At 48.1% G+C, this 26464-nt stretch overlaps 1 protein-coding gene across 1 annotated transcript in view; it reads right to left on the bottom strand.

Annotated features, from left to right (window-relative positions):
- The window catches only part of USP34 (ubiquitin specific peptidase 34), a 2509780-nt gene that overhangs the window by 2216833 nt on the left and 266483 nt on the right, over positions 1–26464 (bottom strand). The window contains exons 16-19 of the mRNA XM_085612349.1: positions 13773–13888; positions 13469–13596; positions 3669–3758; positions 3486–3581 (exon numbers count right to left, since the gene is read on the bottom strand). Of these exons, the coding sequence (XP_085468475.1) occupies positions 3486–3581; positions 3669–3758; positions 13469–13596; positions 13773–13888 (430 nt within the window). The remainder of the gene's footprint in view (positions 1–3485; positions 3582–3668; positions 3759–13468; positions 13597–13772; positions 13889–26464) is intronic.

The following is a 26464-nucleotide window of genomic DNA, read 5'->3' as shown; positions in this document are numbered from 1 at the left end:
GTGTTGCTGTAGTGGTGACTAGTGTGTGAATGATGCAGATGTCTGAAATAAGGTCCTTAAGACCGTTTGGCCAACCATTGCCTGTTGTATGGCTAGGTCATCCACACAATAATGCTTAGTCAATGTGTGTGATGCTTTGTGGGCGCGCATGGGTGCAGTAGACGATCTATCTGACAATGCCTGCTTTTTAGGCCTTCAATGAAGGGTTTAGTCGTGGGTACGCAGAAGAGCAAGGAACATGCACAGTTTTGCATGCAAGCTACTATGGCTGGTAAATGGAGCCATATGGAAGGTATAGGCTAGGCCTGATTTTGGGAGATGGAGCAGGTAGCATACGATACACTAGACTGCAGGTTTTAGGGGTCCAACAGTAGTGAAAAAATCTCTTCCACTTTGCTGCACAGAAGGCTTTTGAGGTAGATTTGTAGGACCTACACAGGACATGCATTCCTACGGAAGACGCAGGTAGCCAATCTCTTGGACCTCAGGTGCCAAGTCACTGGATGGAGCTGTTTGGGTTCGGAGTGTCAGATCTGACCCTGGCTCAGGTGGGGGCTACTGCGACGAGTCTTTTATGTCTCCTGCATCTCGCATACCATGGAAGAGTGGGAGAAGAGGAAAAGCGTAAGCAAATCCCTGGCCAGTTCATACGTAGTGTGTTGTCCATGGACTGCGGGGATGGTTATATAGAGGCAAAGGTTTAGCATTTTGTAGTTTCAGGGATGGCAAATAGGCCTATTTGTAGAGCGCCTCAGCAATGAAGGTACTGGAGTAGGACAATGCGCGTGGAGTTCTCACTCATGGACTTGTGGATGCATCCTGCTGAGCAGGTCCATAAGGTCGTTGTCCAACACCCCTGCTACTCAGCCATTAAGTGAATTTTGTGGTGGAAGGCCCAATGCCAGGTGTTCTGCACCAACGGGTGGGGGGTAGAGAGTGATGTATTTCCTGTTTCTGTAGGTAGTACATAGCAGTCATGTTGTCCGTCTTCATGACGACTACTTTGCTCTAAATTAGCAGAAGGAAGTCTTTAAGGGCAAGGTGTATATGCGAGGAGCTCATGACAGTTGATATGGTGCCCTTTGGTAACTTGTGGAATGAGGTCTAAAACAGGCCTACCCTTTAACAAGTTATTGTTTTCCACCACTGCAGAGAGGCATGCACTGGCCTTTACCAACACCTCTAATTGACCCCCCCATGTGGACATTTGGCTTTAAGGCATTTCTGCAGGGGGCCTATGTAGCCGGGCTTGGGGTACTATGATGATGAAGTCAGCATTCCTAGGAAGCGTATAAACGTTCTGACTGAGATGAAGATTTCGCTGAAAAAGAGGTAAAGAGCTGCTGGAATGCCAGGACCATTTGCAGGATATGCAGTCATTGCCTGTGGCCGAGTTTAGTACTACCTCTAAGAAGAGCGGAATTTGGAGAGGTTGTAGCTTAAACTTTCTGGCATTTATAGTGAACCTAAGGCTGTGAAGGAGTGAGACGGAAGCCTGCATATGGACTAGGCACTGGTGCTTCCCTAAGCTCTTGATCAACCAAAAATCAAGTTAGTAAAAAATGTGGATGCCCCCCCACTTAAGTAGCAGCTACCACTTCCAGGCACTTGGTGAAGACCATTGGGTCAGTAGTGATGCCAATTGGAAGCACCTCGAACTGATATTGATGGCCACTTACTACAAAGCATAGGTAACGTTGGAGGGTGAGATAAATGGGATATAAAAAACAGGCATCCTTGAGGTCAAACGCCATGTGGTTACCTTGTTGAAGAAGAGGGATGACATTCTGCAGGGTTACCATTTGGAAGTATTATGAGAAGATGTACCAGTTGAGGGGTCTGAAGTCCTGAATGGGCCCAAAGGGCCTGTCCTTGGGGAGGAGGAAGTAGAAAGGGTATACCCACTTGCTCCAATGGTAGGGAGCCCTGGCCCAATGGTGCCTTTTAAAGGACTGCTTCTACCTCTTCCTCTAGAAGGTTGAGATGTTCGCTGCTAAAAGTAATGGTGAGGGTGTGGGTTCGGGGTGGGATGCTGGAAGGAGGTGTGATAACTTCTTGGCAGAAGGCATGGAGAACCACCACTAATACCCAGTTGTCCGATATGATTTCCTGCTCTTGATTTTTTCTAACAACTGGTCCACCTGAAGGCCGAAGAGATGTCCGCCACTGGTTGACTGGGAAAATGTTTTTAGACTTCAGGCTTAAAGTCTGAGATATGAAGACATGCATGGAATCTGATAATGATGCTGGTGTTAACCTTTTGAGATGTATAGGCAGCGCCAAGGGAACAGCGGAAGGGGGCACTGAGGACGGTCTTTCTTTCTGCCACCAATTCTTCATACCTCTTTCTAACTAGGGAGAGGCATAACTAGCGTCTTCATTTTGTCCCATTGAGCCCTGTCATACCGGGAGAGGAGGCTGACCAAGTTGGATATCCTTCAGCGAGTTGTGGCTCCAACAGTTACCCTCTTTCCAGCAGTATAAACCTTCTTGCTCTCCTTGTCGGGCGGGGGAGCATGGCCTGTGGCATGAACAGAAGCCAGTTTGCATGTAGTATAGACCACCAGGAAGCCAAGAGGGATGGGACCCCTGATTTAGGGTGGATCGTTGGGGGATGGCTTATATTTGCTCGTGACCAGTGGAGTTACCATCCGCATCTTAATGGGTTCATTGAAGGTGTGTCTGATATATTTTAACATTATCTTTGGCATGGGGAGATACTGTACCATTCTCTCTGACCTAGACAAGGTCTCCCCTAAAAAAATCATATTCTTAATGGAGGACATGTATATATATCCACCTTGTGGAAGGTGGCAGTCCTTTTAATGACCACATAGTAAGGATATACTCATGCCTGTGGTTAATGCCCGTACCAGACAGTGATCCAGGTCTGGATCTTCTGTAGGATCAACATCATAGTCTTCCCGTAAGGCATCAGAGGGCACCAGATCAAACAGGGCATCATAAGGGTTGGTGGGATGGAAAGGGCTACCTTCCCCATAAAAATTGTGTGAGGAACCATCTGGTGAATGTGGAGGTGGTGATGCGAGGGGGGTCATGGTGGTAGAGATGGTTGAGGAGTAAGAGGAGGACGGAATTGCAGGAAGGCTGATGGCCGGGTCTTTGCGTCATTTACGCTTGGAAGCTGGGAGGGTCTTCAAAGCAAGCTTTTCCTCGACGGTTAGTGTTCTCTTCCGAGAAAATGTTTATCTAGGTTTGGCCCGAGGCTATTTTGTTCAGACCTTCGCCGTTTGGGGGTGCATGGACAGTCTATTCTGCCTCACATCCAGCTCCTCCTGGTGCCACTGAAGAATTTATTGCTCTGAGCCATTGGAGCCTGCTGTTAAAGGAGTCTGCTGCACTGATGGGTGTCTTTGATTGGGTGAAACTCTGTCTATATGACAAAGTATATTCAGGCAAGGAACACAACTAAAATAACTATTACATTACACGCCATTATACAAAGGAGGAATAGAAATACTTACAGTGCATGTTTGTGCCTATCTTCTCTAATAGCCTGAATGTAGTATATCAAATTATCAAAGAAAAGTTTCATCATGTTTAGTTCCTTTTCAGCCCACCTGTGGAAACAGAAACATCTATTGAAGACAAATATTCTGAAGGCCCTGATGTGCTAATCATCAACGATATAAATATTTTCCACTTACATTGTTATCCAGTGGGTGTCATAACTGCTTCCGAATTGCTGAAAAGTGCCAAATAACTTGGGAAGAAGACGAAGTGACACTACTACTGATCTGAAAAACAAGCACATTTCCCACAAAAATTAATATTTGTACTATATATGCACTTCACATTCTAGTTTTATATCTTGCCCGGGAGAGGACTAACTCTAAAAGATATATGATCGGGAATAAATTACCACAGGGCATCAGTGACTGCAGCTCTGTAGCTGCATCACACTGAATGCTTCATGAGTCTAATGCTATATAAATAAATTGTATTATATATTCTTGAGACAAATCAGTATGTATAAATTGGAATATTTAGTTTTATATATAGCCCCAGATCAATTTCCATGGATGTGTATGACAGCATATATGTAACAGAATAAAAAATGCAAAACAATAAGAATCAGGGGAGCAGTATTGTACAGCATCCTTCTCACAATTCACAGAAGTGCAGTAGAAGTCTTGTAAATGGGAAGTACCTACTCGGAATGTTAATGCATGCTATTAAGTAAAAGGTTGGTATGAAAGAATGAATGTGTGTCATTGCTAATATTTTTTCTCTTGATTACGTCTTAGAAGCATACATTTACTTGACAGATTTACATGGCGTGCCTTTACCTCAGGGGTTATTTGCTTGTGAAACAAATCCCATCATCAAAACAGGGACTGAAAACAATTGCACAGAGTCAAATTGGAACCATATGGCTAAGAAAGACTGATTCCAAAACAATAAGTAAAAGCACACCCCAAAAAACACTGCCCAATGTCCTTGAAGTCAGTCGCACCTATTTTCACCCTGCCACACAGCGCAGGATGACCACAAAAAAAAAAAGGCTTCTCAGGCTGGGAGGAGGTTAGAAGCAGGTCAATATTATGCCTGTGAAAAAAGATGTCAAACAACTATAATGTGTTATTCTGGTGGTTTCTTCCTACATATTCCACAACTTAATACCTCCACACCTAGAGGAGACATCATAATCATCCAAGCAGAAAGAAACTATAGAAATTAATTTCGTAACAAAGCAGTTTTTTTAAAATTAAAGTGTTAAGGAAGGAGTGAGGGCTTTCTTTTCTTTGGTTTACAGTGCAGTTAGAGGTTTCTCAGCAGTAACTGTTAGGGTTACTCTTGCTTACCTCTGGTGTACTGGGGCCACAACTATGCATTGAGAAAGGAAAGACAGTGGTATGGCAACCCATTAGGCTAAATGGGAAACGCTGAGAACACATTTCTCGGCTAAAATTATAACAGGGTGGTACTTAACCCACAGTAAATCACAACAAATGTTCCAGTTAACAGAACATAAGACAGATGCTGAGGTGGTTGCATAGGTAAGGGGGCCACCCTTTCACATTTGGTGGCATCTAAACAATAGAAAGTTGCTTACCTTCGGTAATGATCTTTATGTAGAGACTATTTAACCTCCGATGTCTCACCTTTTGAATATTCCCCAAGCGTCAGGCTGGATCCGGAATCTTTTTCAACAGTACCTCTGCACACCAGTAGGTGGCGCATTCCGCTCCAGAAATGGCAGGCTGAGCCAATATAGGTGCCACTCCAACGCAGTTGTTTGAGGCGCCCCTGGCGCAGAGCTCCAACAGAAATTTTTTTATGACCAGTGTGCAGAATCCTAGACTTGGTATCCGATTAATAAACAGAGTCCAATTCATAGAACGGAGAGGATAGGAGGAACACAAAGCATTACCAAAGGCAAGTAACTTGTTCTTCCGATACCTCCTCTGGCCAAAAAGGCTTTCATTTCCTTCCGTGAGAAGGACAGGTGGCCCTCCATGTCTCATTCCAGGGATGAAGTCAGGTGCTGTGGAGTGGCCATAGAGGGTATTGCGTACCCCCTTTGGACAATTTGCAGGAACCACTTGTTTAATGTTATGGCCTGCCAGCCAGGCGCGCAACACCCATTGGACTCAAAGGGCTTCAGCCCCCCCCCCCTCGTGTGTGGCAGCCGGGGATGAGACAGCTTCCCGGGCATACACACAGCCGCACCCGAGCAGTTCACAGGTCTTTAAAAGACCATTTGCATGTTAATGAGGCCTTGCTGTTGTTTCACCCCTTCTAAGAGCCCCTGCAGCTCCACTCTGCCTATTGCTTAAAGATTCAGCCCCCCCCTGCCCGAAATTTTTCCTTAGCCGCCCCCCCCCCGAAATTTGGCTCTAGTTGCGCCTCTGCTGCCAGCTCAATAGTAATCATTGAATCTTACTGCTAACCATTTGGCTCTGCTTCACAAAAGGGACGCTAAAGGAGTTTAGCAAATAGAGCCGCAGGGTGGAGGGGCAGTGGACTGACTAGTCTGTTGTTCCTGACCATGTGGCCAATGGGTGCCATGGCCTCGGCCTAAAAAGGGCTGGGGACCTTGCTGAGACTGAAGGGGCTGTGGGTATGGAGTACTTTTGCTAAACTGTGAATAGAATGGTAGGATTGATGCAGCAAGTGAGAAGCAGCAGATAAGCCTAAAGAGTGCTGTGGCCCTGCTCTCTGAAGCGCTCAAGGCTGTAAACTGCCTTATCCCAAAAGAGGCGAGTCTAGCCAAAAGGCATGTCCATGAGGGATTGCGGGACATCACTTGAAAAAACGATCAATTGCAACCAGGTGTGGAAATGAATGGCGACTCTAGTGACAGTGGCTCTCCCAATATAATCTGTGATATCTAGGCCACAAAGTATTGAGAATTTGACAGTGTCTCAGTCGTCGTGTATGGCTTGGGTTAGTAAAGGTCAAAGGTTTTCTGGGATACCTGGGAGGACCTGAGCAACTGAATCCCAGTCAGCATTGGAATAGTGGTCCGGCAGGCAACCGTCACTGACTGGCCTGAGGGTCAAACTAGTGGAAGAAAATACCCTCTTCCCAAAGGTCTCCAGTCTCTTGGACGCCCTATCAGGGGGAATAGTCAGGAAAGTGTTTGGATGTGTGACTGGTGAAATCCTGCACCATCAAGCTCTCAGGAGATGGGTGCGGAAACAAAAAAGCAGGGTCACCAGGGGCACCTAGCAATCTGGCAACTGACAGGCCCCCAGCAGGGTACCAGTAAGTGCCTGGTTAAAATGTGATAGGGGCTCAGTAGTGGTTTGCCCCCGGTGGAGTACATCAGTCAGGACATAGATTTTGAACTCTAAGATTTACCCCCCGCATGTTGCCCCTACGTAGTAATCATGGCAAATGTTCCTCCTCCACCAGAGGGCTAAGCTGAGTCTTCCAATCAATTAAGGAACAAAGTCCTTGTGAGAAAGTGGGTTTCTGTTGCAGTGACCCCCCCTTTTTTTTTGCCTAATGCTGATGCACTTTTCCTTGTTGTGCCCTGGGCTCCTGCCAATCAGGTGCCCAGGGCCTATGTTCCTTCCTTAAAACACACAAACTCCCAATTGGCAAACCCTGGCCACATGTCAGCCCCTGGTAAATGGTACCCTAGGTACCCAGGGCCTTGTGACCAGGGAAGGCCTCTAAGGGCTGCAGCACTCATTGTGCCACCCTTAGAGGCCCTGTACTCTTACACACACACACACTGCCTTTGCAGGCTGAGTGTCTGGGTGCAGGACAAAACAAAGAGTCGACATGGCACACATCTCTGTGTGCCATGCCCATCACCTACACTGCCAAGGCATATGTCAGCCACCCCTCTGGCTGGGTGCCTTATACCTATGGTGTGGGCACAGGAGCAGGAGCCCTGTGCCCCTACAGTACCCAGGTCCATTCCTGGGCACTGTAAGTACAGTGCTGCCTTTTACAAGTACATGGTGCTGAGAGCTCGTCAAACACGAGCTCCACAGCACCATAATGGCAACACTGAAGACTGGGAAGTTTGGTATCAAACTTCTCAGCACATTAAACCCACACTGATGCCAGTGTGGGATTTAATGTACTAAGCACCCCAGAGGGCATCTTAGAGATGCCCCCTTACAGCTAACCTACAATCCCCGTCTGCTCTGAGGCTGCCCAGGCTGCCACACAGCAGACACGTTGCTGGACCCCTGGGTGGGAGAGCCCCTGCTCTCCCGGGCCTGCAACAATGCACATCCTGGGTGAGGTGAGAAATCTCCTCCCCCAGGATGAGCAAAGGGAAGCTTCAAAGGCATGCCGCCAGTTGGAGTTTCCCCAGGCCACTGCAACCCCCCACTCTGGCAGGAAGCTTGGCCGGAAACCCCATACAAGGACAGGGGATGAGCCAGCCTGCCCCCCCCCACCCCTCAGGTGGGGGAGGCTAGGTGAAGCACATCTCCGGGCTCTCGCCATCTTGAAGATGGGAGGCCCTACCCTATCAGGATTAGGCTACTGCCCCCCTCCCACAGGAGAGAGGCAGGATAGGGGGTGTACCCACCCCAGGACAAGGACCCATTGGTCCCTGGCCTTCACCTACCTGTAACGCCCCTAAATCTAGTATTTAGGGGCCCCCTGAACCTTCCTTCCCCAGATTCCAGATAGAAACCTACAAGAAGAGCAAGAAGAAAAAAGACCTGCCATGCAGCTGCTAAAAAGAGGAAGACACCAACTGCTTTGGCCCCAGCCCTACCGGCCTGTCGACCCTCGAACCTGCTCCTGCTCCAGCGCGGCATCTCTTGTGGCCAGCAACCTCAAAAACCCCGGAGGACCTGGCTACCTTTGAACTCTGATTCCCTGGGACTCCCATGAGTAGAGGCTCTACTCAAGAAACCTACTTTTAACCCCTGGCAGCAGCCCGGGACCGCGGACCCAACACACTCTGCACCAGCCAAGCCTGGCCAGTGCCGGAGTGGACAAAGACCCTGAGGACGACCCCACGGCGACTGTGACCTCGAGTCCGGCACCCAAGGACCCCCCTCGACATCCCGGAAGAAACCTGCAGCCTCAGAACAGAGTGCCACCCCAACCGCGATCAACAAGAGGGTAAGATTCCCGACGTCAAAAGGCACCCCTGCACCCGGCGCCCTGCGGCCCCCTGTGCCCAATCCCGGGGTACCCACCTAACCTACAACTACCCAACTTACCTCTCGAAGTGGTGGTGGCATCTGAAGCATCCTCGTCCCCGAGCTTGCAGCCTTTTTCCAAACCGGAACATTCCCATTGATTTCCATTGAGCGCCCGACGGCTCAAAAGCACCCTGCACCCAGCCGCCCGAGTGGCCCTGGCAGTGCACTCTCTACACTAACTTACTTCCCCACTTGCCCTGAGTAAGTGACCAGGAGCCCAGCTCCCACAACCGCGTGGCTTGCCTGACAGCAGCCACCAACCAAGGCCCCCCTATCCCTCATAGGATAACATTGGGCCTAACTCTCTCTGCACCCGGCCGTCCTGAAACCGCTGAGGGTGAACCAACTGTACCTACCTGACACTGGGGGACCCCTGAGTCTATGCCCGGAATTTCAACTCTGCCAGTCGAGTACTTACCCTTAAAACCGCTAACTTCATTTTCCTCATAGGGTAACATTGACTGGCTTTTTCTTCAAAAATCTTCTAAGTGTGAACTTTTCAAAACTGCAAAAATTCACCAAAAATCAGCCAAGTGACAAAAACGAATTTACTCACCTGCTCCTAGGTGAGCTCCCAGTGCTGGATCTTGGTGCCCAGCCCTGACTCTGAAAAGTGTCCACAACTATACTTACCTCTAACTCATTTTTCTCCCATAGGAAACCATTGTCTGCTTTTCTGTGAAATTTCTTCTAAGTGTCTACTTTTGCAAATTTGAAATATTCTTTTAAAATCGTACCATTTCTGCAAACGAAATTACTTACCTGTTTTTGATAAGGACCCCAGTCCTGGGTCTAGGTGCCCAGTCCTGGATTACTAAAGTAACGATAAAGTACTCTACCTGCAATTTGAATTTCTTGCCATAGAGATCCATTGAATGTTTTCTTTGAAATATTTTCTAAGTGCTAACTTTTGAAATAGCTAAATATTATTTAAAAATCACTACAGTTATTAAGTCGACTTTCATCACTTGATTCTGAATACTGACCCAGAGCTGGATCTAGGAGCCAGACCTGGAATTCCAAAAGTAATCTGAAAAGTAATTTATTACAACATAACCTGAATTTACCATTGAGCTCAATGCATTGTTATGTTTAGGAAATAGGATTGTTTAATGCAACCAACTGTGACTGTTTACAAAAATCCATTGCTTATTGCAAAAGTATTTATATTCAATCTCTCATTCTGAGAAAAGTATATTTTTATTCCCGTTGTGGTTCTAAAAATAAAACAAGCATATATTTTATATATATAAACCATTGGCCTAGAGTTCAGTTATTGAGTGTGTGAAACCATTTGCTGACTGAGTGTGTACAATAAATGCTTTACACTGTCCTCAGGTGCTGCCTTACTGCTCGACCAAGCTACCACTTTTGAGAGTAAGGTCATACCTAACTTTGACCTCTATCAGCCTCTGGGGGACTGTGGACTCTGTACACCCTGTACCCATTAGGGAACAGTATATACAGAGCCACTTTCTCACAGTCCTACACTGGCTCAAGTCCAGGTCAACATTTTCAATATCCGCCGCAGATCAAATCCTTCTAACATGGAGGGTGAACTGGATTTGGCTATCAAAAATGTATTTGCTGGAGATTGCATCATTACAAACTTTAGGCCTCCTAGGTTTGCTGGGAAGATCCTACACTATAACGCTTTTGGCCCTTTGGCAGAGGGCAATATATCCCTTCTTCCCCTTGTTTTTTTTTTTATAGACACCTATCCCTGGCTCATGTAGGCTTGGTTCCCTAAGATTTCAGTATTCCCTTTAGTGGAAAACCTGGATCCCCACCTTACACTTTCAAATAGATTTGATCCCCTGAAAGATGTGCAGGACATAGATTGGCATACTGTGCTTTCAGCAGTAGTTGTGGACTCCGCTTGGCCTACCCTCCTCCCAGGTTGTAGTAGGGCACCAGGCAGGAGCCCCTGCCAGGCCAACACAACTAATCTCATGTTTCAACAAGGTTTCAATGGAGTATGTGATATTGAGTCATGGAATATTGCAGGGCTGAAGAATAAGCTATCTGCTTATGAGTGGCTTAATATTACCTTTACTACACATATAATCTGCATCCAAGAAACATGGTAGATGACTCTGCTGTCTATCGAGGGCTTTCCCTCTATGTTTACTCCAGTTATTCCGCCCCCGGCCAGACGAGCGAAAGGCGGGCAAGAGATGCTGAACTCCAACACACTATCTGTCACGATGATGAGATCGGTCACGTCCTCTCCCTATTAGCACTTTGTGCAGTTGAATTTTAAGGAGGTCGAACGTAATTTTTATTATGAATTATTATAACATATTTGACTCTAGGCATAGAGAGGTCGTAAGAGCCTTAAAAAAGGACCTGGATGCATTTCTATTGCAATTCAAATCTGTCTGTCCAATTGTATGGGCAGGGCATTTTAACATTCAAAGATGTTGTCATTCAGCAAGCTGGTTGTGTGGTTTCAATAGTGAGGATGGTGAGGGAACAAATAATCTGGTCAAGAGTTTTATTTCTATTAGTACCTCGCCCCTGGTATCCATGGTAGATGAAATCTTGGACGCAATGCATAAGTGTGCTAAAGGGATAGCTCCTGCACCTGATGGGATCCCAGCCAATACCTTTATAGGAATGGGAGATCTGTGGGGCCCAATACTTACTCATGTTTTTAATGTGGCAGCTAAGGGTATTTTCCTTTCTTCCTGGGCTTAGTCTGTCATAGTGCCTATATAGAAGAAAGTTGATAAAGCAGACCCGAAATGCTACTGTCCCACCTCCCTTCTAGATTCTTCTGCAAAACTCTAGGCAGGGTCGCCCTAAGGAGACACGAGGATTAGGCAACTGGCCACATCATTTTGTCCGAGGCCCAGTATAGATTCAGGAAGGGACTTGGGACAGTGAAGCGAGGTCTAAATCTCGAGCTCTTGATTGGGAAATATAAAAGGTCAGGATCACTTCATCTGTGTTTTTCAGACCTCACTAGCTCGTTTGCTCTAGTAGATCACTGTGGCACACCTTGCTCTCTTATGGGGCTCACATGGATATTGCCTGTCTCCTTGCTCAGCTTTATGAGAATCTTTAAGCTAATGTTCGGTTTGGCCCTTTTGGCGAACTGTCACCCTCTTTTAGGATTGGGCGAGGCGTATGTCAGGGGTGTTTATTGGTTCCCTTTTTATTTTCTTTATTTATAAATGGGGTCGATGACACTTTACAGTTCCTGCAGGATGATGCGCCAACTGTTGCCGGACGCTTAGTCCTCATGCTCCTTTATGTTGACGACGCAGTACTTTTGCCAAGGACCGTGGTCAAGATGCAGAGAGTAATAGACTCCTTTGCAGATTTGATGGTTTTCAGAAAATTTTAAAAGAAAAAATAAAAGACATTTATAATATCCTGCAGGGAAACCCCCAAGAAGGTAAGATCATCCATCTTGAGGGCGCTCAGATATACAAGGTTAAGAACCTGTTGCTACTTATGCATGCTTTTTTCTAGAAAGGGCACTTGGGTTGATCATATTCATAATACCCAGCTTAAGATGAAAAGAGTTAGCAAGCTGGTGTTTAGATTTTCTAGAAACCTTGGCAGCTGACCCATTGAAGGGATGGTTACCCTCTAAAGCAAAGGTTCTTTCTGCTGCAACCTATGGCAAGGTGTGCGGGCCATGCGTCTAGTAATTTCTAACCGATTGAGGAAAACACCTTTTTTAACAAGTTTGTTGTGTACCACTTTCTCGGTATCGTCCACCATTATGCATAGGGAAGCAGGGTTGAACCATCTGGAAGACATCTTGTCATCTAAACCCATTACCTTCTGGAGCACTGTATGGGCCAAACCTGAGACTAAACTAACAATGGTAATTATACAGGATCGCCTAACCTTATATCAGGTCCTTAAAATTCTGTGGCTGTGTTTTTCTTTTTTTATCACCAAGACCCTGAGAACAGTGTTTGGTTTCTCTGGGCTTGAAGACCTGGTCAAGATTCTAAAGTTAGAGAAGTTGGCAATGAAGGTTGCCTTGCTAGACACAAGGGTAAGAAAGAGAGCCTCTGCCTGATGTAATGGAACAAACGGCAGGTAACATATGTGTCCTATACTTTACTCGTAGGCTTTCAACCGGATTTAACCTGGCTGACAAATCCACAACACTGCTAAATTTTGACTAGACTACGGTTGAGTAATGTACACCACCTTGTCTCTTTTATGAACATAAATCAATGGGATCTAATGACAGTTCCGTTCCCATGTGACAGAAATTCTAAACAGTGCACTTTACATTTCATGTTTTTCTGTCAGTTTTATTCAAATATAAGGACGCAATTTTTAAAACTTATTTTAATTGCATACATCATCAGGAACCATAAAGCTGCTATGCGTTTTCTGTACGCTATGGAATATCTCCAGCGATCTGATTTAGTGTTGCATCGTTTATTTGTAAAGCAATCTGTATTTTGAAGACAATGTCTTACAATTGCTGTATTTGTAGGTCCTTGGAGTGTTAATTTTAATAGCTAAGTGTCTCCTGATACATTGTATTTTATCATTTGTAAAGCAAATCTGTATAAGGGAAAGAATGTTTGTAAAATTACTCGATCAGTATTATTAATTTGAATGCGTTTGGAGAGTTCATTTTAAGAATTGTCTCTTGATTTATTTTGTTGTTTATACTATGTCCTTATATGGCGTATGCAGATAGTGCCGAAATAAAGTTTTTTTAACCATGATAACAATGTGCACGAAATTGTACAGAGTGTATGTAAACAAGCTGTAAAACTACAACATTTGCAGCAAACTTGTTTTATTGCGAGTATTTAATAAAACATTTTGGCCATTACCTATTGTTAGAAAGGTTTTCTAAACAGCCTTCAATAAATCTCATTCTGATTTGTCTGTCAGTAAACCAGCAAACCAAGGAGCATAGGAGTTTTTCTGCTTCATTAATTAATCCTTCAGAGAGATGAATCTGGAGAAACAGGGAGAAAACAGCACCATCAATTTTCAGCTTGATTATTTTTAGATCTTTGCATATTGCCACGTAGCCCCAAATTTAGCTGGACATTTCTAATTTTTTAAAGAAGAAACCGCTGTAATGTGACATAGCAAAGGCACAAACATTTGTACCTCTGAAAATTAACTTACCGCATCATCATCTTGAACCAAATCCCACAGAAGAGTATTTCCCTTCTTGCAAACATTATCCAAGTTAATATCAGCCACTGCATTGTTGCTGTACTGGTGTTTATGAACTGATGACCCTATATACAATATGAGATTGAAGGTTCAGTAATATGAATCAAAAGTTCAATTTATTTGCATATCATTGAAACATACAATTGCAACAAGCATTTGTATAGCAATCGGTCTCGCCTTTGGGACCTTATATGTATTTAGCTATGCAGCACATTAGCTTGGGTGCTGAAATATCAACTGTTCTTGAACATGGAGGGAAAGTAAGCACCAAACTGCGTACCAGGTATGGGAACACATGGAGAGAAATATTGCCTTTCAGCGGGAAATGATATAGTCCAAAGCTCTGTTTTTAATATAAATCAGGGCCTTCGGTGGTCATATCACTGAAAATATAAGATTTGAAAAATATATTATTTTCTACGGGTGCTCGTGGAAGACAATTTCTATGGACTGGAATCTGGAGAACGCTAAAGTGATTCTGGTGTTTTACTGACCTCTGCCGGTCATTTTCTATCAGGAAAGTTAAATAGAGGCAGTTGCTAGAAAAGTTTTAAAAAGAAAATCCCTCAGCAGAAAGCAATTCTGGTATTTTAATGACCTCTACTGGTCGTTTTCTATCAATACAGTTAAATAGAGGCAGTTGAACAGAACAAAAAGCGTTTTAGTTAGAGGTACGATTTTTAAAGAATATTATTACATTTCAAAAGTTGACACTTAGAAACTTTTTCACATAGAATCACCAATCTTATCATATGGGAGGAAATTCACTTAACAGGTAAGTTACTTTAACGTTACTTTTGTAATCCAATGCTGGACTCCTAGATTCATCACTGGGACATCTACTTAAAACAGGTAAGTAATTACGTTTTTGTAGTTTGTACGATTTTTAAAGAATATTCTTGTATTTCAAAAGATGAGACAAAAACTTTTTCACAAAGAACCCCCAATGTTACCCTATAGAAGGAAATTCAATTAACACGTAAGTTACTTTTTAGTTAGTTTTTCCTGCAAACGTTTGAAAAAATTCAGTTAGGTTATTTGTGCGATTTTTAAGGAATAGTCTTAGTTTTCAAAATTCGACACAAAAACTTTTATCCTGTGAGGAAAAATGAGTTATCAGTTTCAAGGTAAGTAATTGGTCTTTTGAGATAGGGTTCTGGGGTTAGCCTCAGGGGACTTCCAGGGTCAGTGATGCACTGCTGTTGCACCCTCAGCGGCACTCGGATGGCCGGGTGCAGAGTGTTGAGACCCAATGTTATCCTGAGGAGGATAGGGGAGCTCCTGTTGATGGCGGCTGGCAAGCAGGCCACAGGGTTGTGGGAGCAAAGCTCCTAGGGTTAAGCTCAGGGCAAGTTGGGGACCAAGTTATCACAAAAAGGGCACCCTGAACGGCGCTGGGGCAGCCGGGGGCAGGGTGCTGTTTTGAGGTCGGGTGCCCTGTTGATTACAATAGGGATTCACCGGGACAAAGAAACACCGCAGGCTCAGGGACGAGGATCTTCCAGGAGTGACCACCACTTAGAGGGGTAAGTTGGGATGTAGAGGGATGGTTAGGCACTGCTAGGTTGGGCACACAAGGCCGTGGGGCGTCGGGTGCAGGGGTGCCTTTGGACGTCGGATTTTCTTACCTGCTCTGGTCGTGGTAGGGGGCGGGTCCTCTGGATTGAGGCTGCAGGCGTCGTCTGGAGGCTTGAGGCAGGTCAGGGGTCGCCGGATCTAAGGGCAGGATCGCCGGGGGGGGGGGGGGGGGGGGGGGGTCATCATCGCGGTGTTTGTTCACTCAAACACGGGCCGGGCTCGACGGGTGCAGAGTGTGCTGGATTCGCGTTTTTCTGGCTGGCACCAGAAGCTGCAGTTTAAACACGTCCGGTGTTCACAGGAGAAACGGCTTGGAAAGTGAATGCAGGCAGGTCCTCGGGGGTTTTTGAGGTTGCTGGCCGCTGGACACGCCGGGGTTTCGCAGGTTCGATGAGAGACAGGCCTGTAGGGCTGGGGACAAGTCAGTGGGCGTAGTCCTCTTGTTAGCTCTGCACGGCTACTCGTCCTTCTTTTCTTGTGGTTGCTGGATCTGAGGAAGGAAGGTTCAGGGTGCCACTAAATACTAAATTTAGGGGCATTACAGGTAGGTCAAGGGCAGGGACCAATGGGTCCCTTCCCTGGGGTGGGTAAACCCCCTATTCTGCTACTCTCCAGTGGGAGGGGGCAGGAGCCTGTCCCTGGTTGGCTGGGTCCCCCCATCCTCAAGATGGCAGGGACTCAAGGTTGTGCTTCACCTCGCCTCCCACACCTTAGGGGTGGAGTTGGCAGAGGTGGGCACACCTCTCTTCCTCACTTGTTTTTCCCGCCGGTTCTCCCACCCAAAGTGGGGGGTAGAACCAGTGGGGACCAGTTGCTGAAAGCAGCAAATGGTCTGGGAGAGGCTCACAAAGGGGGCATGCCTTTGAAGCTTCTCCTTCGTGAACCCTGCCCATCCTGGGGGAGGAGGCTTGGCACCTCGTCCCAGGATGTGCATTGTTTCAGGCCCCGAGAGCGGCAGGCTCTCGACCCAGGGGTCCAGAAACATGTCTGGTGGTGGCAGCCTGCGCAGCCACTCAGTCAGGTCACTGGTAGTTGGTCGAGTTTCAGGGGGCATCTCTAAGATGCCCTCTGTCGTGCATTTTACATTAAATCCCACACTGGCATCAGTGTGGGTTTAATGTGCTGAGAAGTATGATACCAAACTTCCCAGTCTTCAGTGTAGCCATTATTGTTCTGTGGAGTTCGTAATGACAACCTCCCAGCACCATATACTCTTAATGCCAGCACTGCACTTACAGGGCCCAGCAATGGACCTGGGCACTGTAGGGGTACAGGGCTCATGCACCTGTACGCTCACCACTGGCATAGGGCACCCAGCTAGAGGGGTGACTGATGTATGCCAGGGCAGTGATTTGTGGGCATGGCACACAGGGATGTGTGCCATGTCGACTCCTTGTTTTTGATCTGCACCAAGACACGCAGCCTGCAAGGCAGTGTGTTTATGAAAAGGTACAGGGAGCCTAAGGGTGGCACAATTGGTGCTGCAGCCCTTAAGAGCCTTCTCTGGTCACAGTGCCCTGGGTACATGGGGCACCATTTACCAGGGACCTACCTGTGGCCAGGGTTGCCAATGGGGTTTTGTTTTGGGGAAAGAAAACAGGCCCTGGGGTCCTGATTGGCAGGGCCCCAGAGCACATCAAGTCAAAGAGCATCAATAGTCTGGCAACAAAAAAAAAAGGGGGGGTGGGTTTACTGCAACAGAAACCCACTGTCTCACAGGGCCCTAAAAGGGATGACCTGAACCCTAGAGAACAGTTCGCAGAACGGGGAGGAGGGGCGGGTGGTAAGGAATCTATCACTAACTAATGTCTCTTACAGATATATCATTACACAAGTAAGTAACTTGTGCATCTGAAAGAGACACGTTAGTGATAGATTCCTTACCTTAGAATACATACCCAAGCAATACCAACCCCGGTGGTGGGTCTGTGAAGTGAGATTACACCAGAAAGTCACGGAGAACCGAACGGCCAAAGAAGCCGTCTCTCCGGACCGGACTGTCAAGGCAATAGTGCTTAGTTAAAGTATGCAATGAGGCCCAAGTGGCTGCCTGACAGATGTCTTGCAGGGGGACACCGCCCCCCAATGCTGTAGTAGCTGCTGTTGCCCTGGTAGAATGGGCGCGCAGCCCAACCGGCGGTTCCTTTTTAGCCTGAGAGTAACGGGCTTTAATGCACATGACAACCCATCTGGATATAGTTCGCTTGTGCACAGCCCGGCCGTTCTTGGCGCCCACGTAGCCAACAAAGAGCTGGTCATCCACCCGAACTGTTGAGTGCGGTTGAGATAGAACGAAAGCGCACGTTTTGGGTCCAGACGGTGGAGCCTCTCCTCTTCTCTTCTCTTCTCTTGAAGGGTGCGGAGGTGGAAAGAAAGTGGGCAGAGTGACAGTTTGCCGGAGATGAAAGGCAGACACTACTTTTGGTAGAAAGAAGGGACGCGGTCGAAGCACAACCTTGTCTGGATGAATCGCCAGGAAAGGAGATTTACAGGAAAGAGCCTGGAGCTCACTCACCCGCCGAGCGGAGGTGATGGCCACCAGGAAGACAGTTTTCAAAGTTAATAACCACAAAGGACAGTTATGAAGAGGATCAAATGGAGCGCACATTAAGTATGTGAGAACCAGGTTCAAGTTCAATTGAGGAATCACAAAAGGAATAGGAGGGAAAAGGTGAGTAATGCCTTTGAGAAATCTATTGACAACTGGGAACTTGAAAAGAGAGGGCTGATCAGGCAGCCTAAGAAAGGCTGAACGAGCAGAAAAGTAGCCCTTGATAGTGCCCAGAGCAGAGCCCTGCTGGGCCAAAGAGAGAAGTAACAATAGGACCGCAGAACGAGGAGCAGAAAGAGGATCTACAGCATTTGCTGTGCACCATGCCACAAATGTTTTCCACAAACAGGCGTATACCGTTTTAGTGGAGGGACGCCTGGCTGCCAGAATCACATTACAGACTTCAGGAGGCAGGTCAAAGGGAATCAACTGTCGCCGCCCAATCTCCACGCGAGGTGGAGGCTGGACAGGTTCGGGTGGAGGACTGTCCCCTGTTGCTGCAACTGGAGATCCTCCCGAAGAGGCAGTCGGATCGGGGGATCCACGCTCATACTGAGTAGCTCGGGATACCAAACTCTTCAAGCCCAGTCCGGTGCCACTAGAATGATTTGGGCCCGGTCACGTCTGATCTTCTTCAGCACTCTGGGCAGCAGTGGTATAGGCGGAAAGGCGTACAATAGACCGCAACTCCACTCGCGACAAAAAGTGTGTTCGAGAGAGTGCCGCCTTGGAAACTCCAATGCGCAGAACTGCTGATATTGCGCGCTCTCTTAGGTGGCAAATAGATCTAACCAAGGTTCTCCCCACTGCTGAAAGAGACCTTGTGCCACCTCTGAGTGAAGACGCCATTCGTGATCCAACATGCACCTGCGGCAGAGTTCATCCACCCTGGCGTTCAGGGTACCTGCCAGGTGTTGAACCACCAAGGAAATGCCGTGACGTTCCAGCCATGTCCAGAGACATAGAGCCTCCTGACATAGGGTCCACGACCCCACCCCTCCCTGCTTGTTGCAGTACCATATGGCGGTGATGTTGTCTGTGAACACCTGCACCACTCTCCCCTTGAGGGAAGGAATGCTTTCCGTGCAAGTAGGATCGCCCTGAGCTCCAAAAGGTTGATATGGAGCTTGGACTCCGCCGGAGACCAGAGGCCTCTGATCTCAGCCTCTCCCAGGTGGCCGCCCCATCCCAGGAGGGACACATCCGTCACTACTGTGTGCTCCGGTTGGGGAAGGGAGAGGGATCTGTCGCTGACCCAACGCTGGTCCGTGAGCCACCACTGCAAGTCCTGTGCACTGCCCTCCGAGATTTGGACGTAGTCGGACAGGTTTCCCCGATGCTGCGTCCACTGGAACTTCAGGTCCCACTGCAGAGCCTGCATATGCCATCTGGCATGATAGATCAGCAGGATGCAGGAGGCCATGAGGCCCAGCAGCCTCAGGGTCTTCCTGACCGAAACCCAGGACCAGGGCCAAAAGATAGGAATTATAGCCCGAATGTCCCGGGCTCGCTGTTCGGGAGGATAAACCCGAAACTGCGCTGTATCCAGAACCGCTCCGATGAAAAGAGCTTCTGAGGGGGAATCAGGTGCGACTTCGGTACGTTGATGGAAAACCCCAGCAAATGCAGGAGGTGGGCCAGTCGTCGAGATAGGGGAAGACTGAAACCCCTGATCTGCGCAGATGAGCTGCGACCACCACCATCACTTGGTGAACACCCGAGGGGCGCTGGTAAGGCCGAAAGGGAGCACGGTGAACTGAAAGTGCTTGTGGCCTACCGTGAACCGTAGGTAACGCCGGTGGGCTGGCAGGATGGGGATATGAAAATAAGCATCCTGCAAGTCCAACGCTATCAGCCAGTCTTGTGGGTCTAGGGCAGACAAGACCTGTGCAAGCGTAAGCATCTTGAACTTCTCCTTCCGGAGGAAGCGACTGACGTTACGGAGGTCTAAGATAGGACGTAGGTCCTTGTCCTGCTTTGGAACCAAGAAGTAGTGGGAATAACAACCATGACCTACTTCTGGCGTCGGAACGCGCTTGATGGCCCCCTTGGCCAAGAGGGCCGCAACATCCTGCTGGAGAAGTGACAAGTGATCCCCCGACATGCGGTGGTACTGAGGTGGCATGGCTGGAGGGGTAGACTCGAAGGGGAGGGAGTAGCCCATTCGGACTATCTGCAGAACCCACCTGTCCGAAGTGATGTTGCGTCAGTGGGGGAGGTGATGGCGAACCCTGCGACTGGTGGGTCTGAAACACCGGACTAGGAAGGTTTTGAGGCGGTGGTGGCAGGTGCGTTGGTGGATTGACCCGCCCTCTGGCCTTGGGACCCACCACGGCGGGCCCCACGACCGCGGCTGCACTGAGACTGCGGCTGCGCTGGCCGGCGGTTCTGAAAGGAACGCGTTTGGGCGCCTCGACCCTGACCTCGAAAGGAGCGAAAAGCAGACCCGAGGGGGTGCACGTGGTGGCAAGCCCTAAGGACTGGGCCATAGCCCGAGAGTCTTTAAAGTGTTCCAGGGTGCTATCCGCCTTGTCACCAAAGAGGCGTGTGCCATCAAAGGGCATGTCCAACAAAGGGCATGTCCAACAAAGTGTTCTGGACATCCCCGGAGAAGCCAGTAGTTTTGAGCCAAGCATAACGGCGGAGCGCCAACGTTGTGGAAAGTGCCCTGCCGGAGGAAATCGGTTGTGTCAAGTCCACAACGGATAGTGAATTTAGCAGCATCTCTCCTTTCGGCAATGGCCTGGGAGAGCACCGCCCGAGCTTCCACAGGGCACTGAGGCAGCACCTGTGCCACGGTGTCCCACACAGAATGTGAATAGCGGCCCAACAGGCACGCAGTATTCACCGCCCACAACCCGGAACTGGCAGAAGTGAAAATCTTTTTCCCAAACTGCTCGAGTTCTAGATTCCTGGTCTAGAGGAGCAAAAGGGAATACGCTCGGCGAGGCAGAAGCCTGGACAACCAGACTCTGAGGCGTTGGGTATCGTGTGAGAAAGCTGGGGTCACCTGGCACCGGGCGATGGCAGCGTGCCACACCCTTATCTACAGGAACCCCGTGTTAGGTTTGTTCCAGGTGCTCAACAGGATGTCAGTAAGTGCGCCATTGAAGGGCAGCAGCGGCTCTGCGGAGGAGGACGCTGGCTGCAGTACCTCGGTCAGGAGATTGGTCCTGATATGCACAGAAGGGAGCTCGAGGTTAAGAGCCTCAGCCGCCCTACGCAATACCACTGAAAAAGTTCCAACCTCCTCCGTAGCCACAGAAGAAGGGGACAGTGTACCAGGATGTGGAGAGAAATCCAGATCGCCTGGACCTTCCATATCACCCTCCCACTCCGGGTCATCCTCGCATTGAGCTGCAAGAGGGTCCTCAGACCCCTCCCAGTACTCCCCTTCGTCCACCAGCTGTTCAAGAGGCCGGTAAGGACGAGGTGCCCGTGGAAATGGGATAAACTCCCCACCTGGAATGGGAATCGGGGGGGTAATAGACCAATCCAGGTCCGACGCAGTCTGGCGCCGTACACGGCGGCGGCGCAGAGGCCGGGGCCGGCGGCACCGCAGTGTATCGTGCTGGCTTAGCCGGGGCCAAAGGCGGCGGCACGGGGGCAGAACCACCCCACGGGTCCACGGGGCCCGAAGGCGCTCCGGAGGGATCTGACATGGGAAATAAACGGCGCATGGCCGACAGGAATACCTGTATTTCTTCCTGCGTCGCGTGCGGACCCGGGAAAGGTGGGTAGACCGCAGGCAACGACAGGCTCCACCGGAGCCGCGGGGGAGTGACCACCCGCCCATCCACCGCGTTCCGCGACCGGTGAGGGGTAAATGAAGAGCGACATCGCTTCTTCGACTTTTTATGGCACCTTCACTCACCTGTCCCCGACGAGCGATGATGTCGGCTCCGCGACCGGTCCCACGGGAGAGGGACCTCGATTGGCGCGGAACTGATGGCCGGGCCTTCAACAACTTTCGGGAATGCTCCCGCAAAGCTTTCGGCGCCATAGCCCGACAATCGGGGCACACCTCAGGGTCATGGGTGTGCCCCAAGCAGAAGAGACACACGTCGTGCGGGTCTGCCACCGACATGTTCCGACAGCAGGCCCTACAGGACTTAAACCCGGGCATCCCTACTGCACCAGGAGTCGAGTACTCGACAAAACAAGAGAAACAAGTTCTCAAAAAACAAGTTAAAGTAATAACTAGGAGTACCACTCTCTCTCGGATCTGCGCTTGCTGGCGCGGAAAAAGAAAGAACTGACGTCAACGCGCGTGGGCGCATCAAAGTAGCTCCAACGAAGTCATCTCGGCAGCTACGACGCCAGCGACGTACGGGGAGCCGCATGGCGACACCTACCGACGCGCATGGGTACTACTGACGAAAACTCTCCGGATCCAGTCTGACGCCTGGGGATAATCTAAGGAAAGGAATCTATCACTAACGTGTCTCTTTCAGATACCACACTTACACAAGGTGCGGCCCATCACCGACATGGCGCGGTGAGCGGCGCCATGGGGTTTAAAACCGGTCTTCCTCGACATACCAGGAGGAAACCTAAACAAGCATTGGCAGAGCCAATAGGTCTCGCTTTTGGGACCTTATAAGTTGGTATGCAGCACAATATCCTTGGTTCAACAACATCAACTATTGCATGGCTAAACACTTACAAGGTCCCAAAAGCGAGATCAATTGGCTATGCCAATGCTTGTTTTAGCTCTGTTTTGCTTCCTTACTGCCTTCCTACTATGTAATGCAATTTCCTTCTGTTTTTTTACAGTGTATGTAAAGCGCTCCGATACCGATAGCGCTATATAAACTTTTAAAATAAAAAATTACACAGTTTTTCTGGTCACGTGGGTTCTTACTGTTGATGGGGCAGTGCAGTGGTTCTTGTTGCGTGGGTTCTCACTGTTGATGGGGCAGTGCAGTGGTTCTTGTCGCGTGGGTTCTCACTGATGATGGGGCAGTGCAGTGGTTCTTGTCGCGTGGGTTCTCACTGATGATGGGGCAGTGCAGTGGTTCTTGTCGCGTGGGTTCTCACTGATGATGGGGCAGTGCAGCAGTACCACTCGGGAGAGACAACCCATGTTCAGTTACTGATTTGGAAGACTGAGGTCACTGAAATGAACCAGGCGACCTAAGCCTCATCTTATGTTTACGTCAGGCTGTTACTTTCGAATCTCCAGTAGGGCCTGAAATCTGCATGTTTTTATTTATGTGACAAACTTGTTTTAGATTCTGTTGTAGTGAAGCCCATCACTCTTATGTACACTTATTACACGCATCGCTGCTTGCTACACCGTCTATTTTCACGCATGCGCTATGACACTGACCATTATTTTATGTTACGATGGTATATTATATGCTGTTTTAATTAACTAGAAACAACAAAATTAAAGAGGGTAAACGCCCTGCGGCCCCTAGGCAGCCCATGGGGTTTTTAAGCTGTGACTGAAAGATGACACCAGAATGCTGGAGTCCCGAGCCCTTCACGCTGGGCTGGGGGCGGAGGTACTGACAGAGATGTTAAGCTGGATGTTATAAGTGTAGGTTTGACCTGTAGAACAACTCTTCACCCCCACCCCCGCCTCCCCCAGGATGGAAGCCTATGTTTGGGATAATCACTGCCGGCCATCTGTCCTAGTTGGCAGAAATTGGAAGATTGCCGTCCAAACGAGCGTTAGAGTTTCTACTCCTGGGTGGCACAGGACCCCGGCCCCCCCGGACCCGTCCACCTTCTGTCAGGGCAGCCGCAGAGTGTCTGATAATCAGGTTATTGCACTCAGTAGAGGGGAGAGTTGGGGCTGGAGGAGGGGTGAGCAAAAATAAGTGCAGTACATGCCCGTGCCCTCCCCCACCATTTTGTGGTGGGGGAGGGGATTGAGGCAGCAGAAGTAGGCAGGGAGGGTGCTGTGAGGCCAGTGTGCTCTGTAAAATGCCATCACATACAGTGTGCAGGTGCATGTCTGTTTCCGGGGGTGCAGGAGGTGGGGTGAAGGGGTTGGCGCAGCAGATCTAGGCAGGGAGGGTTCTGGGAGCACAGGGCCAGTACACTGAAATATACTGGCGAATCCGGTGGGGCTGGGGGGAGGAGCATCACATGTATGTTGCATCTCCATACCTGGGGGTGCAGGCGGTGCGGAAGGAGAGGGGGTTAGGACAGCAGAGGTAGGCAGAAAGGGTGCTGCGAGCATAGGGCCAGGGTGCACTCAAAGATGCCGGTGGGGCTGGGGTCGACACCTGACCTGGGGTGCTCGGTGCACCAGAGTCGGCTTCAATTTCTTGCATCAAACTGCCTGGGCATCGCAAGTCACACAATGTGAGACGGGTGTTTTTAACGCCCAGAGCTGCCGACTTTTTCAAGTCCCGTGTCAGCTGAACATCCTGTGATTCTTGGCATTCTGGGTATCCTCGAATCCACCAGCAGGGGCAAAATGAAAGACTATATAGACAAGAGCACGCCTCGCGGGGGGGAAAAACAAGCATTGGTAGCGCGGGTGCGCCTGCTGCAGTATAGAAAGGCGGGGGGTGGGTGGGGGGAGTGGAGGCCAGCAGAGTGACGCGATCTGTGGTGGGGAAGGGGGAGGGAACACAAATCTGAAGATGGAGCAGAATTAGAAGCAATGTGAAGTCTCATGTCTAACTCGCATAGGACTCTCATTAAACAAAGCTTACACCCTCCACTGCCAAGTAGATGCACATCTTATTACAATTTTTATTTTTTAAAAGAACAGTGTAAAATATACTGAGTCAGTGGCTGCCAATGATATCAAGTGCATGCTCAATCTACACCGATTCGTACTACAAAGACTTTCAGAACCTATTTGCCTCAAGCATCAGTGGGCTCGGATAAAACTAAATATTCACCATAGACTTATTGAAACTGCTTTCCTCAAAGTTCATGGTGCCAAATACTAATTTACATAACTTTGGCATCCTGTCTTCTTGAGAATAGATATGCTTTCAGAGTTCCTGATATAGTAAAAAGTAAATTTCATCACTTCTTTGTATAATACCCATCACGGACCCTGTCCGATTTCACTCTTGATGCCATCTGCATTTATGTTTTTTGACATCTGGAAGGTGTTTTGGTATTTGCCAGCTGTCATTTCTCAGAGCCAAGGTCTTTGGAGTTGGAATGTGACTGGGCACTGTCGAGGACCATCCCTGATTATTTACTGATGACCAAGACTAAGTGATATTATACATCCAAATCAGCAAGTTTCTCTCATTTATATGTGGCAAAAAGCAATAGAAGATCCAGACAGATCCCTGTTAGCTCAAACACATGCACATATAATGTCACAGTACTTGGACAATGGGTCCTAAACATGAGCATTACAACCCTTCAGAAAATAATTAATCAACAGTTTCAAATCTAGCTATAGCTTCTCAATGGCAAATGCTTACATGATAGGGTACACCATAAGAGATAAATTACTTCCCTGGTTTCACCCTTTCGTAATGTGCATCTGCTGCTGTGTATCGTCTAAGTATTCCTGCAGAGGAGGATTCTTACACCAGGCCCAAAAAATAAGACATAGCCTAAATCAAGAGAGTGACATTTTCAAGTACAGTAATAATAAGGAGTAAGAGCACCCCAATAATCACGACTATAATCTTTCAGCACGTTGTAGTCCTGTAAAACCTTGTTTCCCTAGTTGGTAGTGAATAGACACAACTGGAAGATGCAACAGAACATGTAGACTTAGGACTAAAGTCTAGAAAGTAATTTCAGTAAAATGTTGCCCTACAGATTTGATATGGGTGCATACCTATAGAAGACCCTGAATGCTGAATTTGATGGAAGGAAATGTGAGATGCAGGAGTAGATGATCCAATTCATTGAACAAAAACAAGAATGATATAGCCTTACAATGTAAAGATCATGTTCCTTGAATGGGACTAATGCCAAGTGCTGGTCTATATTCCTTTAAATTTGTGACATTGCATAGAAACTCAATGGAGATACACTATTCTGATCCTACAAGTGTAGGATAGGGTGGATATATCAATGTGTTTCATATCACAGGTCCGCGTGTACCTTCATGCAGCAACCCACACAACACTGAGGGCAATACCTGTATGGGTTCAAGTTGTGCTTCATACTCTTTAAGTGAGTGAGCACAACTGTAAATAAGAACATTAATACGGTTACGGTTGAAAGTTGTAAAATATGAAAGGATGTTTAACTGCACCCTTGTGTACTAGGGAACCTCTTGTGCTTTCTGCAGAAATCAAGTCTTCAAGGAGAGCTATCACATCATGGAAGTGAGAGAACAAAAGGATGGTTTTTATCTGTGTTTGCATTTAGAATTATAGTAAATACATTACAAAGTAATAAAGAAGAGTGTAGCTGTACTTGAATCGTCTTCTTCCCCAGCTGCAACAGTTACAAGGGCTCCAGGGCTAGGACCAAATTGGTATCTGTACACTATCAGACGTTCTCCAGGGTCTTTCCCACTTAAATCCTTCTCAGACCTTCAAAAAGAAAACTCCATCCCATGTACCCA

This window comes from Triturus cristatus, chromosome 6, assembly GCF_964204655.1.
Source record: "Triturus cristatus chromosome 6, aTriCri1.1, whole genome shotgun sequence".
Classification (NCBI taxonomy): domain Eukaryota; kingdom Metazoa; phylum Chordata; class Amphibia; order Caudata; family Salamandridae; genus Triturus; species Triturus cristatus.
Note: the sequence above shows the minus strand (reverse complement) of the source record. Positions and strands in the feature narration are given on the sequence as shown.